The 16,566-nt window shown below is 34.1% G+C and overlaps 1 protein-coding gene across 1 annotated transcript; it reads left to right on the top strand.

Moving 5' to 3' along the window:
* The first annotated feature begins 12,175 nt into the window (after positions 1–12,175).
* On the top strand, positions 12,176–12,980 carry LOC131073980 (uncharacterized). The gene has a single exon (XM_058010558.2). The coding sequence runs from the start codon at positions 12,307–12,309 to the stop codon at positions 12,649–12,651; it is 345 nt and encodes a 114-aa protein (XP_057866541.1). The 5' UTR covers positions 12,176–12,306; the 3' UTR covers positions 12,652–12,980.
* The last annotated feature ends 3,586 nt before the right edge of the window (positions 12,981–16,566 follow it).

Raw genomic sequence — 16,566 nt, 5'->3', positions numbered from 1 at the left:
TGTGCGGGAGATATGCGTAATAGCTCAAGGATTGAAATGAGCGCGGGTGTCTTCCCTAACTGTTCTACAAGGTCATACTCAGGTTCGGTTGATGAAGAGGCGGTGTTTTTAGTTGGAGCACCTTGCAAAGTGAATTTACTTCGGCGGGTTGTAACATGACATTCAGAGGTAGGCTCCGAAGAAGATCCAACACCTTTTAAGACAATCCTGGGTCTCTGAGTAGAATTCTCAGACGCTTTGTCCTTGATGATAATAGTAGAGACATAATTGTCCATTGAGATGTGATTGATGGTTGAATCATAATTATAGGATGCTCTGGTATAATTGGTTTGGTCATCTGTGGCTTTAGCTTTTCCCTTGTCATGTTTTGGGAATGGTTCCTTAAACATCTCATGTTCTTGATTAGACGAATGTCCCTCAATCTCAATGTCACCTCTATGAATGAGATCTTGTATGATGTTCTTCAGTCGATGACAATTTCCTATCTTATGACCCTTGCTCTTATGAAATTCACAATATTCATCATCATTCCACCAATTTGGTTTAAACTTTGGTTCATATGGTGGGAAATCTGGAACTGTGATTACCTTGTTTGCCACTAGCTTCTTGAAAACTGACTCAAGTGGTTCTCCCAATGGGGTGTACTTCCTTCGTGATCTGGAAGTTGTTTGAGTATTCACTTGATTGTTTGTAGAACTTGATCCCGAAAAGATGAATTTGGGTCGCACTGTGTTGGCATCAACAACACCATCATTGACTGTGTTCTTATTTTTATTCCAAAATCTTGGCTTGTCTTTTCCTTTAAAGTCATCTTTGTTGTCCTTGAATATTTTAATGACTCCTTGTTCAATTAGGACCTTCTCTGTTGCTAAGCCTTTTTCAATGACGTCCTTGAAGGTGGGCAAACAAGCTTTCCTTAGATCATAGCCAATGTCTTTGTTAACATTTTGGGTGAACATTTCTACCATTTGTTTTTGTGGAATTTCACAAGAGCATCTGCTGGCTAGATTTCTCCATCTTTGTAAAAATGATGCAAAAGATTCTCCCTCTTTTTGCTTGGTGTTGCACAAAGTGGTGACTGATATGTCTGTCTCTATGTTGTAGGAGAAATGTTGAATAAATGCCTTTGCTAAGTCACCCCATGACTTAATACCAGGTGGAAGTTGGGAGAACCATTCCATAGCTTGATCCCCTAAGCTTTGTGGGAATAATCTCATCAAATATGTCTCTTCTGCTGCTACCTCAATGTAAGCTGTGAAAAACTGTCTTATTTGTGCCTTAGGATCCCCTTTTCCTCTATACTTATCAAATTTAGGCGTCACAAAGTGTGTAGGAAAAGGAGGCATTGGAATGCTCTTGTCAAATGGATAAGGACATATGTCTCTCATTGTGTATGTTGGCTTCGGTGTATTTATGTCCTCCATTTTCTTTTGTAAGTCCCTGATTTGTTGCTCCAAATTGCTCTTAGGTGGAGATCGACTTCTTGGACCATACCCCATGCTTGAGGCACCAATTGGAGGAGGAGCATGTTGCATATATGGATGATATTGGTCATACACATGTTCATATGGAGGAGGTCTATAGTAATGCTGTGTATATGGACCACTTGGTATAGATTCATGTTAAGGAACACCATGTTTATTTTGTGCATGTATACCATATTCTACAGGCATGTCATGTTCTATTGTGTTGCCCCCAAATTTGACATGAGGTTTCCTTGTGTCCAAATTTTGAGCATGCCTTTGAATATCCCATTGTTTTGGTGGTTGATCCTTAGCATTGATATGTGATTGAGAATATTTTTCTCCATAAGATTTCCATAATGGTCTACGAAGGTGAGTATCATATGTTTGACCATGTGTATGTGGGACCTCTGGTTTTTGAAGCAAAGCTGATGGTGATTCAGGTACCATGTGTGGTCCTCTATTTCCTCCACTATTAGGTCTCCTTTGATCCATGTTGGAGTGAGGTTGTTGCAAAGGTCGATTTTCCATTATTTGAGACATGTCAAAATCATGAGGTATCTTGGCTCCACTTTGTGCCATCATTTGTAAAAAGTATTGTCTATCCCTTCTCATTATTTCCTCAACCAATTGATTGAAATGGGGATTCATAATGGATTCTTCCACATCTGCTAAATGTACTGAAAAGTTGTCCACATTGTCATTGTGTGTAGTATTGTTGTTTATAGTGTCCATGTTCTCAACATTTGGAATGTTTCTATAGGCATCCATGTCAGGTAATGTAGTATGATCAGAATTGAAAAAGATATCATTATCATACTCATATGAACTCATGTTTGCGGACTCTTGAGCCTCTTTAGTTTCTCTCCTAGATTTTTGAAGACGGGTTTCAACCATGAACTAGGTATTGACCAAGATGTGTGAGACTAGATGAAAAATGGAAAAAGTATGGAAGACCAAGAGTTGGATGGAATGTAAGTGAATCTGAAGTGTACTTGCAATGTCCAAAGTGTAAGACCAAGTATTTATGTAGTAGAGTAGGTGTGACTTCCAAAGAGAGGATATTTTCTCTTGATGAGGTAAGTTGACCTTGACTCTAAGTAAGACCAAATGAGACCCAAAGGTAAGAAACCTTGATGAGGGACCACTTAGCAAAGTGTTGTTGTATGTAGTGTGTTGACAACGTATGATGAGGACAAGCAAGTGATCTTTTGACTCAAGTTTAGACAATTGTGAATGTAATGAGAGATGTAAAGCAATGATGGACTTTGTGAGACCCAAGGACAGGTTGAATGCTAAATGAAACCCCGGAGAAATGACCTAGGAAGCTCAAGAATTCTGAAACTGACTGTGTTTGTTTGCTGGACTATAACAGTTTTTTCAATTCTGGACATAGACGTGCCTGTATACTTCACAGACGCGGTTTCCCAACACAGACGCTACTTTGTTTAACACAAACGCGTTTTTGAGATTTTTTTGCAAAGTGTACTGTTGATTTTGTGGACACAGACGTGATTCTGCCCTTCACAGATGCGGCTAAACAACACATACGCTATTATGCCCGACACAGACGCGTTTCTGCAAATTTTGCACAATTTTTGCAATCCGTGAAGTTGTTTTGTTGTGACCAAATCTGACTGTTTGACTATTTTTTGTGACAAGAGGACACAATGTTGATGAGGACTCAATGTTTGCAAGTGTCTAGACTCAAAATGACTCCAAGAAAAGTGTGTTGTTTGATGTAAAAATGTTTTGCATACATTTGAAGACACAAAAGACACAAAGTATTGCTGTTTGGTCTTGAATGTTTTGAATGTTTAAAATAAGTCAAGCACAATTCTTATGGTTGGCCGAGACAATAGTTGTTGATCCCACATGGGGTTTTACCCCCGAGGCTACGCTATTCAGAGCGTATACTTCGATGCTTGACCTCACTGGCTCCACCCTCGGCACTCACTTCTCGGGTCAGCCAAGCATCAGTCCCCACGAAAACTCCCTGTGGCGAACTTTGTATCTCTACTAAGAACCGTATGTGTGTGGGCCACTACCAGAGGTCCGACCTCCTACCCCAACAACTAGAAGGATTTGAGCTTCTAAAACAGAAAGGTGCTAGTAAGGGCATCTGCTCGTGTGGCCATACACGCGGCACTTTCAGCTCTGTAAATACAGAAGGCTCCCAGCCGGTAGGGGTTACGCCCTACAACTGATCAAATAAATTTGATCAAACGGGTTTATGGGGAGACATAGTGTCGGTATGAACTAATCAGCACATGTTATTCATAGTTTTCACCATGAATACAATTATTTATAGTGGTTTGGAAGAAGATGGCTTTTCTTTTGCTACCACTTGGGTCATTCTCTTCTCACTAGTAGTCCTAATGACCACACGGGAAGACAGGCCCTCTAAAGATTAAACAAAAAGAGCCTATTGCTCAAGACACAAAAGACAATGATTCAATTTTAGTGCACCAATTGAAGTGTTTGCTAGTCTATGAAAACAAGGCACACAATAAAATCTAAAAAAAAAACCCTTGCCAAGGTCCTGCAACAAAGATTTGTTAGTAGTTTGGATTATTTCAAATGATCACCCCTTCTTGCAAGCACAAAAGTTAGGTAAATTTTAAACCCAAAATACTTTGTGAAAATAGGGGCCTTCAACCAAATGATTTAGCCTTCAAGACAAGCTGCACCAATTTTGTTAGCTAGATCTGAAAATGTTAGCTCAAAATAAACCAGATCTGAAACCCTAAATGCAAAATCCGAAAAACTGAATCAATAAAAACCCAAAACTTGAAACTGGTGAACACAGACGCGGTTACCCTCAACGCAGACGCGCCTGGGTGATACAGATGCGGTTCTGTGGAGCACAGACGCGCCTACAGAACACAGACGCGCTTCCTGGACACAGACGAGGATAAAAACAGCGCAGACGCGACTTCACAACACAGACACGCTCTCCTGGAACCTGCAAAATAAAATATCGCCAATAACACAGACGTGGCTCCAGATGTCGCAGACGCGCTAGAAAATCAAAAACGCGATCCGAAAGTACAGAGACGCGGAAATATCAAAATGTTGTCGAAAACGTTGGATCTGCAACTTCAAAATACAAAATCTGCAACAAGATGTTAAATGCAAAAAGGGACAAGAGTCCCACCGGGCGTGCCAAAATGTATATGGTGAAAATGGATGACAATAATACCAATATTGAAAGGCTAAATGAATTCAACCACAAAACCCTAGCCTAACAACAACAAAGATCCACCATAACATATGAAGATTACCTAAGACAATGCAAATCAAACGAAGTCACAAAGATTATACCATCACATGTCCAATAGGGTTTGAATCTCCATTCTTCCTATCTCCATTGATCTTGCTTGATATATTTGCTCTCAGATTTTATATGCACAAGAGCTCAACAAAGAACAGAATGTGGTTGCAAGTAGGATCGTAGTGTAGTCTAGTAAATGATTAGCCTGAATGATTAGGATGCATAGAACGATTAGGGTCTGATAATGAAGGAAGCATCTCCTTATATAGAAGACACTATATGAAATGGAGGGATAAGATTGAGAGGTGTAAAAGGAGGTCGGCTATGATTAGAGGGTAGGTAAAAGAAATAATAAAATAATGAAAGGGGTAGGTAGTGTATGAATTAAGAGATGAATGACATGTGTCATGGGTAGAAAAGACTAATGAATTAATTAAATAAATAAAGATTTATTTCATTAATAGAAGAAGTGGGATAATTAAATAAATAAAAATATTTATTTAATTTAGGAAAAAGATAATTTAAATAAATAAATGTATTCATTTAAATGAGAAATAAGGCTAGAAGAGGATAAATGAATTAATTAAATAAATAAAGATTTATTTAATTAATAGAAGAATTAAGCTTAGATAATTAAATAAATAAATATTTATTTAATTAGACACGACAATTTTAGGTGTCTACAAGATGTATTTAAGATATGTTTATAATACAAATTTAGATGATCCTCCTCCTAATGTATATTTTGTATAGACTTTATATCTTGTAACCCTAATCCTAGTTCTAAATCCAACCTCAATCTTAATTAATTAATATTTCGTAAATTGGATCACGAATGCTAGAATATGTCTATATATATGATATCCTTTTGCCTATATATGATATCGACTAACCTTAAACCCCACACTCTAAGCAACATATTAAATCTAGAAAATGTAGAAATCAAAGCTTAATGTATGTGATTCAAGCCTATGACATCCTTTTGGAACCTCTATTATATCTAAATGAAAATATAGATGCTTGAGAAAAATCAATCTCTCTCTATAATATTTCCAAATATAAAAAATTACAACTGTCATAAATTTTCATTCAACAAATAAATTAGTTCGAAGGCTGGCTAAAAATGGACCGTTGGAATTCAATGAGAAAGTAGGAAGTCGCTGTGATCTCTTAAATAGAAGTAACAAGTGGCGATAAAAAAGACACGTTAACGGCTAATTCAGTAAGCAGTAGGGAACACGGGATGTTTGGAGAGTGGTGTAATCATGCATGTTGCAAACTTCTTCTCACAAACCAGGACTCTCAATTCATATGCAACGTGCCAAAATTCAGTTCAAAATCCACCAAAATATCGGCGAGGTGGACCACGTTGAGCATCCTGTACCGTTGAAGCTATTTAATACCTCTCTTCGTTAACTTAATTTCTTCCTTCACAAGTATTCTCTCCACCTCTCTGGTAGTGGTGAGAGCAAATTAGGCAAATATATTTATATATCCCATATCTTATGTAATCAGAGCAAATCAACACAAAAAAAGGTCTAGCGTGGATAGTTAGAGAGGTGTTAAGGATCAGCAGAGGCATGATAATGATGAACATTCGGGCGAAAGCTTCATCCGGCTGAGGCAGCGCGTCCATTCATTAGAAAAAGCTTCATCCGGCTGAGGCAGCGCGTCCATTCATTAGAAGATCTGGTGAGGAAATAGCGGTGGGAAAGAAGTGCAGAGAGAAAAGAAGAAATGGAAATGGCGCATTCAGATGGGTTTCGGGTGCCTCTTCATTACCCTAACTATTCTAAGGCGGACTACGAATCTATGGAGGAATGGAGGCTTGACTTTCTATTTCATTACTATGGCTTCGATGTCACGGGTGATGTGGAATACAAGCGAAATTATGCAATTGGTGCCTTTCTCTGGCCCGATCAGTGCACCTGAGATTTTATTACACCCTGTGTAATGAATTTTTAGTTTTCAAGTCTATTAGTGTGTTTCTGGTTTATGGTTTATGGTTTAAAGGGGCAATGGGAGATATAAATTGTAAGGTCTTTGTAACACTTGGTTTATTTAATAGAAATAAGAAAGATCTGTTTTGATGTGTTCGAGTTATGGTTTCTGCTTCACCATGGTTGATTTGAGTATTAAAAAATTATTGAAGACAATGATATTTTGATAGTTTCGCAAAGAAGAGTGTTATATATATATTTTTATTAAAGTTGTGAAGAATTTTTTTTATCAATCTATATCTTATCCTTAATGAAAAAATAAAATAAAATTACAGACTACACTCATAAATTTGAGAAAAGATTGTTTAACTTAATGTTTTTTTTTTCAAAATTTTCTCTATTTTTGATATGCTTCTAATTTTAATGTTCTCCAGTAAATCATAAAAATGTAATCCCAATGTTGATATGAATTCTCTTTCCATTCTTTTTTTCATACAGAAACTTTGGCCAGCACATTTGGGTTATAGGTAAACTTCATAAGATGGGTAGTTGAAACATCATAGAGGCTTAGGATGGACGTATGATCAACTGGTGACAAGTCTTTGTACTCGATTTATGATTTGGATAGATGATGATGACGGGATTTATTGTGCTTATTTATACGCCTATCTATTTTTCACTCCTTTCCCATATTTATTCAAGCTAACTACCATTGTTAAAATTTGTTTGGTGTAATGCTATGTATAGATTGAGTCTTAGGTTTGCAAGTGTAGAGGTGGCAGGTTGTCTCTTAAATTACTCCATCATACTATGTTCTCTTTATTTTGTTTTTTTAAATAGTTTTAAAAATGTTTTATTAAAATCATCTTGTTTAAATAGGTTAAGATAAATTGTAGTTTAAAATCAGAATAATAGATTTTAGAAATATTTTATTAGTGGTTAATTTTTTAAGATTGTAGTTGAAATTTTTTAATAATTTTTTAATTAAAATAATAAATAATTTATAAATTATGGAAGAAAAATTCATAAGTGTTTTGATTAGATAAAGTGGGATAGAGCTCAAACCCTTACACAATAACCACATCATAGAGAACAAGAGTCTCATGAGAAGTGAAATACTCAATATGAAGATCAATTGACACAATAAGAACTAATACACCCGAAGACCAACAAAACACAATAGAACACAAAACCAACAATTACTAGAATATTTACTTTTATTAATGAGAATTAAATGGATCGAATTTGTGTCATAATATATAGGCCACTTGCGTGTTTATGAATGCATTTTCAATATCTCTCATTATCATTAATTTAGTTTGTTAAGATGTTTGACCTATGAGAACCCCTCATCTATCAAGTGAACAAGTTTTTGAACAATATATATAGATATCGTCTTAATTGATTCAAACATTTAGAAATAAAGACAAACAACTTTTGAACACATTTTATTAAATCATTTTTTTCACGTCTTAAATCTAGGGGAAAAGACCTTGTAGTTGAGGGTAACGTCTATCCAACACCCAGAATCCTTGTTATATTTTTATTATTAATTATTTAAAAAGCACGGTCAAATGGCAAGTTTGGGTGCTGCATAGACAATGGTGTAGTTGAGTGAGTCCCAATTCTTGTGATGTGGCATCATATTTGATGATGTGGCCCTGAAACCTTAGTTATAAGCAAGGGACTTGCCAAGTACACTGCTATAAAAAATTTCCACATAAATGATTCTAGTTGAAACGACTCCCTAAATATAGCCAGTGTCAAAGGAAAAGAATCAACCTTCACATATTGCATGCATGCTCATAAAAAATAGAATCAGTTTATTTAAGAGAGGGTGATGAAATAGATTTTGAAGAAAAATGAATCAATGTTTAAAGCTACATGCCTGTGCTTAGAATAAGCTGAAAAATATTATCAACTCAAATGTTGTATTGACCATAACGGGAGAGTGGTAGTGTCTTGGTTATAACATATGGTCTTCTAGGGACGGTGAGGCATGGTAAGGTGTTTGAGCTTCCATAAATTTTCCCTTATATTCTATGAAATGGTGAGGTTTGTTGCTTGTCTAATTGAATGTGTATCCTTTTTTCATTCTCAGGTTGTCCATTTGCATTTGTCTATCCCTGCTTCCTTTTGGCTAAAAGAGTGTAAGATGATTGTAATAGGCATATTTGAGTGCAGGGAAAGATATGGTAAAAATGGTTACTTTAGTCATGTTTTGTTTATAGTAAAATTTTATGATTTAAAAATTGCAGAGATATTCTTCCTTTCTGGTGTAGTCATGATTAGGAGGGACCTCAATGAGATCTATTCAAACCATACAACAAGAGTAAACACAACGAAATCAAGACAAGATGATGGAGGCAATGCAAAACTGAGTGAATTAGATCATGAAAACTAATTACAAATGACTGGTATCATCCAGGCTACAAGATTCGTCTCACTAGCCTACTACATACATGCTCAATTACGTAATCGGTTAACTCCAGACCTCTAAATCCTAAGATATATCTTCTATGTTCTCTCTGGTGATTTATGATGCTTAATTACATTGATTTATATGGTCTAGAGGGATCCGATCGGCCCAAGAAGAATCAAACAATGATGAACATGATCAAACGTGTAGAACCACCAGGTCAACTTCCGCTAAAGAGAATCCTTTGAAAAATCCAAAGAATGAAGCATGGATCAAAGGGAAGGTCGGCCACATGCTAAGGAACACTGGAATCAACAAATTGGGGCTCCACAAGCTACAAAAGGATCCACAATATTCGCCAATAGCAAATAGGTCCAAGCGGCTCTGGTGTTCTAAGCTAGAAAATTGTCTTGGAATCCAGAAGCGCTAACTTTTCAGAAAAAGATCCAAACGTCCCGTGGCTCAGGAATTGGCTCAGGAATAAGGAAGATAATTATGTTCACAAGCATAATCCAGCTTTGCACGGTCCAGTGAGAAAATGCAAAAAGAAATGTTGAAACTGCAAAACATGAACAAACTGAAAAAAAAATGTTTTTGGTTGATGCAAGATTGCCAAGAACCAGGGATGCTCCTGCATCACTTTCAATTTCTCGCACTTAGATTTCACTCACCTTATGTATACATTGCATCATATCATTGTAGAGGAATTATTTCATACTAATTATTGCACTTTGATTGAGCAAAGATAAATTTTTCCACAAGAGACGAGAATAGATCCTATATTTATACATACCCAGATACAGATATAGATGCACCATGCAATTTCAATGGGCCATCTTACTTTTGAAAAGCGATGATTAGTTAAGAACCTCGAGGTGAGCTTTGTTCTTCTACACTTTGTTTATAAGCAGTTGCACCTTCCAAATTTTTGTCTCTAACTGCTATAGTTGTTTCACCAAATGGTTGAGTGTTATTTATAGCCCAAGATTGTTTCCCATTCCGATTCTATGATGAGGGTTTTGATATGTGGTTTGCACCTCCACTTAATTTAATTGGTTTTGCCAATTTTGAGAGGGGATCTTGTATTTGAGAAATGCAAACCATTGGTTGATGTTCTCATTCCTATTTCCAAAAAAGTATTATTAGATCTTGAGAATAATTCATTTTCACTCTACGGGCATTTTTAGGCAGTCTCATGGGAGGACAAGCATTCAAGACGGCTTCATTCTCCACCTTCTTGTCCCAAAAGTTTCTCCTATGCATTGCAAATTCAACCCAAGGGTCATATATGCAATGCTTATTTGATTATGAGCGACTTCCAACATATTATTTTCAATTATTTCTCTACTCTTTGTATGCTTAGTATCTACACTGGAAGAAATAATTTGATGATGAATTGTTTTCTTGTCTTTGAGTAGGTCCTTCATTATTGAGAAATCCAGGTAGGATAGAGGCCGCCATTAGTGATCACATTGTGGAAGAAAATGCAGGCTCATGTTTCCCACACAACATAGGCTGCCAAATTTGACAAAACATTTGATATGCTGTTGGGAAAAGTTCGTGGAGGGGTCCATTGATATTTTTGGTGTGATTTTGTTTACAGCTAAGTTGATTGCGTAGTATTTATGTGTATTAGTATCTTGATTTATTTTGTTTGGTTGTATTTGTTTTTAATTTTATTTTTAAAATTTTATTTATATTTGATCTTCACAGCTGGGAATTTTAAAATATAATAAAATCTATTCATTAGTGTTAGATAATAGAGCATGCAGTCACTAACAATATCTAAATTATGATGGAACTAATTTATATTTTATAGGCCTATCTTTCTATGCTCAATAATGATGATGCATATTTCATCTTCTTGCATGATGTCTCTAATAAGATATTTATAGTAAATCTTTTGATTGTTGCAAGTATTTTCTTAAATAGCGCTCGTTTGTCAAATAGAAAGTATGGTGATTTATCCATATTTTATCAATTGTGGGATATTATGTAAGGTTTCTATTTGAAAATGCTATATGTAAATACATTTTCTTCTATCAATATGGTGATTTATAAAGTATATGTTGAGTTATTTTCATCTTCTTACATAGTGCCTCTAATAAATAGTGAATATTTTGATTGTTGTAAGTATTTTCTTGCATAGCTCTCATTTGTCACATAGAAATACAGTGAAATATATAAATTATGAATGTTAAATATTTTGAAATTTGATATCTCTCGGTGAATTTTACATAAATTTTTTAAAATATAAGTATACTAGTTGGGTTTACTAGCAGGCTCGATCAAGGCTTGAAACTTGATGGTCTAAAAAACCATTTTTCAATTTTAGACCATATATTACAACTTCAAAGTCTACTAGACTGTCTAACTTGACATGCTATATTTTTGTAAGACTGTACATACGAGCCTTTAAATTATTAGTAAACAAATTTAAAAAAAAAATTATAGATAAATATAATATAATATTCTAATTTATATATTAATTTATATATCATTTTATAGTATTTATTGTAAAAAATATAAATTGATTGATAATAATTTATGATAATTTATATTTTTTTATAAAATCAAATGAAAACCATTTAATTGATTGAAAATCCTCATAGAATTTTCATCTTACAATTTACAAGTGGCTGTCAAATTCCAAGCTTGGCTCGGTCTAAAAGATCTCATTCATCTATCAAGTTAGCAAGCTTCTCTTAATTATGTCTCTAAACATGTTTTGATAGAAAACAACAATATCAACATGATTCTTCGATCATAAATTCTAAAACTAGGGACAGCAAATTTCCTCCACATGTTATTCCAGAACATTCATTCTGTTTCTACACACACCCCCGAAATAAAGCACCGCATGCCATAAAATTAACGTCTGGAACACGCAACGCTCCTCACGAATTCCTCGCACGATATAAATACCCGCAAAAAGTTGGTAACCGACGGCCATTAGGGTTTACCATTCTCAACAACCCTCCAAACTCGATTGCCACGTCGACGCACGAGAGTAGAGCGTCAGTAAATATTAACAACACTTTGGGGAATCCGTAACCGTCGGACGAATATATGCCCAATTATTGCGCTCCCATGTCGTGTCTAATTTAATTACATTACTTGTGACTTGCTTCCCACGCATTCTCCTTATATCTTTCCTTCCCTCCGACTTTCAGAACTGTGAAAGGCATTTTCAAGTCCTGGTAAGGTAAAATGCCAGGCATGGAGGTTGAGGCAGAGCAGGAGCGTAAAGGCATTTACAGTCTTATGCGCCGCGTGAGCTCGCTTGAAAATCTGCTGAAGAAATTACGGTGGGAGAAAGGTGCCGAGCCCGCACAGGCTAGGTTTTGTGAGAGTGAGCGCAGGGCTTTGGCATATGGAGAAGTCTGCGTTTTTCAGATGCCTTTGAATTATCCGAGGTATTCCAAGGCTGACTATGAATCCATGCCGGAATGGAGGCTGGATCTTCTGTTTCAGGAGTATGGTTTGGCACTTACAGGTGATCTTGCCTACAAGCGAAATTTTGCCATGGGAGCTTTCCTCTGGCCTCAATATTGATATTGTGGTTAAATTTCTGGTATGAGTTAGGGTTTGTGTCTTCATTTTGAAGGCATTATAGTTTGTTTCAGTGTTTAGGTTAAATTCTACTGTGAAGTCTGACAATTTTTGGTAAAACTATGTGCAGCATTACAGGAAGTAGGTTCTTACCAGTATAGTCTCCCATATACATAGGTTCTTAAATTATCTTTAGATTTTAGAATATTTCTCTTCTCGCAATGTCCCGGCAAATATATGTACAGTGTTCCATCTTCATGTTTTTCTTTTTCTTTTATTACTTATGTTATACATATTTTTTAAGTAAAAAATAAAGGCTTGTACTTTTCTCATCTGCTTTTTGCATTGCAAATAAATAAAACAGGTTTTGTGTTGATGATAATTGTGTTTGTTAGGTTTTTCTTATGTTAAAAAATAAAAGTGAAGTGTGTTTTTAATTTGGAAGATTGTTATGGAAAGTGGATTTTATAAATTATTGAGGTAATTTTTTTATTTAAAGAGGAAGTAAGTTGAAAATATTTATTAATTATAAATTATTGAAATTTTTCTAGAAGATTTTGAAAATAATATGAATTATATAAAAATTTAAATTTAACTTTTAAATCTATTAAATGATAAGAAAAAAGAAATAATATGAAATTTAACAATAATTTTAATGAGTGTATATTTCAGTTTTACTTTATTTTTAAATATAGTATAATGTCAAGATGGTATAAAACTACAATCACGAAATTTGATTTTAGAAAAACATTAAGATGATCTCGCATTTTGAATCATTTAATTGATCTTAAACCTAAAATTTTCTATCTCATTTATGAAAATTGAATTAATTTAATTTTAAGGGGGAGGTCCTTTCCCACTTACATTATTGAAAAAAACATACAATTCAAGTGATAAAATACCTATGAATATTAAAAAAAACATACAATTCAAGTGTTATAAAATACCTATGACACTAAGGACTTCTTAATTTGAAGTTTCCCATCATTTTACATCTTGTATCTATAATCAAAGTAAGTAAGAATACATGTATTATATAGTTATATATTTAACTATAGTCAAAATGTTTTAATATAGAAATAAGCAACATATAATATTTTATGGGTTTGGTAAGCACTCAATGTATTATATTGAAGAAAGAATTTGCAGACAATCTATATATAGTAGGAAGGCATCCAACTTTAAAATGATGCTTTTCTAAATTTAAAAATATTAACTACCATAAAAAAAGTATATCTGGACTATATTTAGATATCATAAAAAAGTATATCTGGATTATATCAACACTACCACCAAGAACATGGAAGAGACATTAATATTTACCCGATACCTATCGTCAGCTTGCAGAAATTCCAACTCGAGAATTGCCTTCATAGCATGAATCACCAAGTCATTTGAATAGTTTAGTATGGATTAGAGTGTTTTCTCTGTTATCTCCCCAAGATAGGACATTTGCAATCTGTGCATCTGAAAATAGAGCCTCCTGTCCCCCACCTCAAATCCTCATGGCATCCGTTCCTTAAAGTCGTTTTAAATCTTCTGCAATCTGTACTAGATTGAGCCATTGCAGATTTTGAAGTGAGTGTGATCATGTGAGAAGTCTGTCTTTCGTCTTTGCCAACTCTGATCACTCAACGTTTTGCGCCCATTCATTAATTTCGTTCGTTGATGTGTGCATAAATAATATTAGCAAAACATGCCGCCAGAGGCATTCGTGCCTTTCATGCTGGGCGATGGCTACGCAGCGGACAAAACGGCCCGCCCGTGCCATGCCTTCCCATCCCCATCCCCATCCCCATCCCCATCTCCCATGCCATCACCGTCCACTCAAACTCACTCGGGAAACGAAATGCTCGTGTTACCTCGACTGCCCCGTGCTGCCGTGAAACGAAATGCTCGTGTTACCTCGACTGCCCCGTGCTGCCGTGAAAAGGAAGGAGCTATTTTTTAATCTTTATTTTTTATTTGTTCATTTTTATATGAAGTATTATCATTTTATTTTATTTTTTATGTGAATTTTTAAATGTCTAATTTTTTTAATAAAAACTATATAAAAGAATTTTATATGTTATTTTTTTATTGCTTTATAAACATGCATAATTTTTTTAATTTAATTATATAAAATTTTTATTGCTATAAAATTTACTTAAAATTATAATGCTTAAATTTTAACTAAATTTATAAAATTATAATGTTTAAATTTTAAGTATCATTATAAAACTAATTTTAAGTAAATTTTATAGATGTTTTAAAAATAAACAATTATGAAAAAATTACTATAAAAATTTACTTAAAATTAATTTTATAAACAATTATGAAAAAATTACTATAAAAATTTACTTAAAATTAATTTTATAGATTTACTTAAAATTTAAGCATTATAATTTTAAGTAAATTTTTGTAGTAATATTATAAGTTAAAGTAAATTTTAAAATTATTTCTTTAATAAATTACTAAAAAAATTTACTTAAAATTAGTTTTATAATGATACTTAAAATTTAAACATTAAAATTTTATAAATTTAGTTAAAATTTAAGCATTATAATTTTAAGTAAATTTTATAGCAATAAAAATTTTATATAATTAAATTAAAAAAATTATACATGTTTATAAAGCAATAAAAAAATAACATATAAAATTCTTTTATATAGTTTTTATTAAAAAAATTAGACATTTAAAAATTCATATAAAAAAAACAAATAAAATGATAATACTTCATATAAAAATGAACAAATAAAAAATAAAGATTAAAAAATAGCTCCTTCCTTTTCACGGCAGCACGGGGTAGTCAGCACAGCAGTCGAGGTAACACGAGTATTTCGTTTCCCGAGTGAGTTTGAGTGGACGGTGATGGTATGGGAGATGGGGATGGGGATGGGGATGGGAAGGCATGGCACGGGCGGGCCGTTTTGTCCGCTGCGTAGCCATTGCCTTCATGCTGCCATCTTTAAAAAACATTAAATGTCGTGTCGGTTTCACCATTCAATTTTGACACGGGTGTACATGTGGTATGATGCAATTCTCTCCGAAGCCAGCTTGGCAAGCTCGTCAACTGAGCCATTTCCATCCCGATACACATGAGTCAATTTGAAATTTTGAAATGTTTTGATTAGTTCACAAATTGGTTTTAGCTGTCATTCCATGTTCCAGTTAGGTGTTGAGTTTTGTCTTATTGCATTGATGGTGATTAATTAATCTCCCTCAATCAGATCCTTACCCACTTCTAGTCCTCCTACTAGGGTGGCTCTAAACTCTACTAGATTGTCGGTTGCTTCTCCAAGGAATACATATCTTTCTGCAAGGATATATCTTTTGTGATCTTTCGCAATACATCTCTACCACTGGGTTTAAGGTTTCTCTTTGAAGTCTCATCAAATTTTTTTTTGATTCAATCATTTTCTGGTGTATTCTAGGTAAATAACAAAATATTTACAAGTATAAATTAAATTTATAATAAGCCAGAAACACTTAGTTCCAAGGTTTAGCAGCGTAATTTTGATATCATATTAAAAATATATTATTTTAATATCAACTAAGTTGATATTCAATTATAAATTTAAAAAATCAATATAAAGTCATGTCATAATAAAGGTGAAAGTTAACTTTTATTGATGAATATAACGATCACAAATATTGTAGTACTTATAATCCCTCTTGAAAAAGAAAGATAATTAAATACCACCATAAAGAAAATTGATGGAAATCTTATACTTTATATAGGTGGAGGACTTACACTTGTGAAGAGACTATGTTTTATACCTTGAAAATTAGTGTCTTTGTGTCTTATTGCTCATAAAAAGAGGTTCACACATACAAAACACATGCAAGAGAAGGAATACAGTGACATCTTATAAAAGAATTGCACTCCAATGGTCTATGCTATGTTATCTTTCTATAGAGAGCGGAATAGGGTTGGGG

The sequence above is a fragment of the Cryptomeria japonica genome, chromosome 3 (genome assembly GCF_030272615.1).
Source record: "Cryptomeria japonica chromosome 3, Sugi_1.0, whole genome shotgun sequence".
Classification (NCBI taxonomy): domain Eukaryota; kingdom Viridiplantae; phylum Streptophyta; class Pinopsida; order Cupressales; family Cupressaceae; genus Cryptomeria; species Cryptomeria japonica.
This window is presented reverse-complemented; position numbering and strand designations above follow the sequence as displayed.

What these genes read in the sequence shown, in the direction of transcription:
- LOC131073980 (XM_058010558.2), top strand. Translation starts at nt 12,307, where the DNA reads ATGCCAGGCATGGAGGTTGAGGCAGAGCAGGAGCGTAAAGGCATTTAC.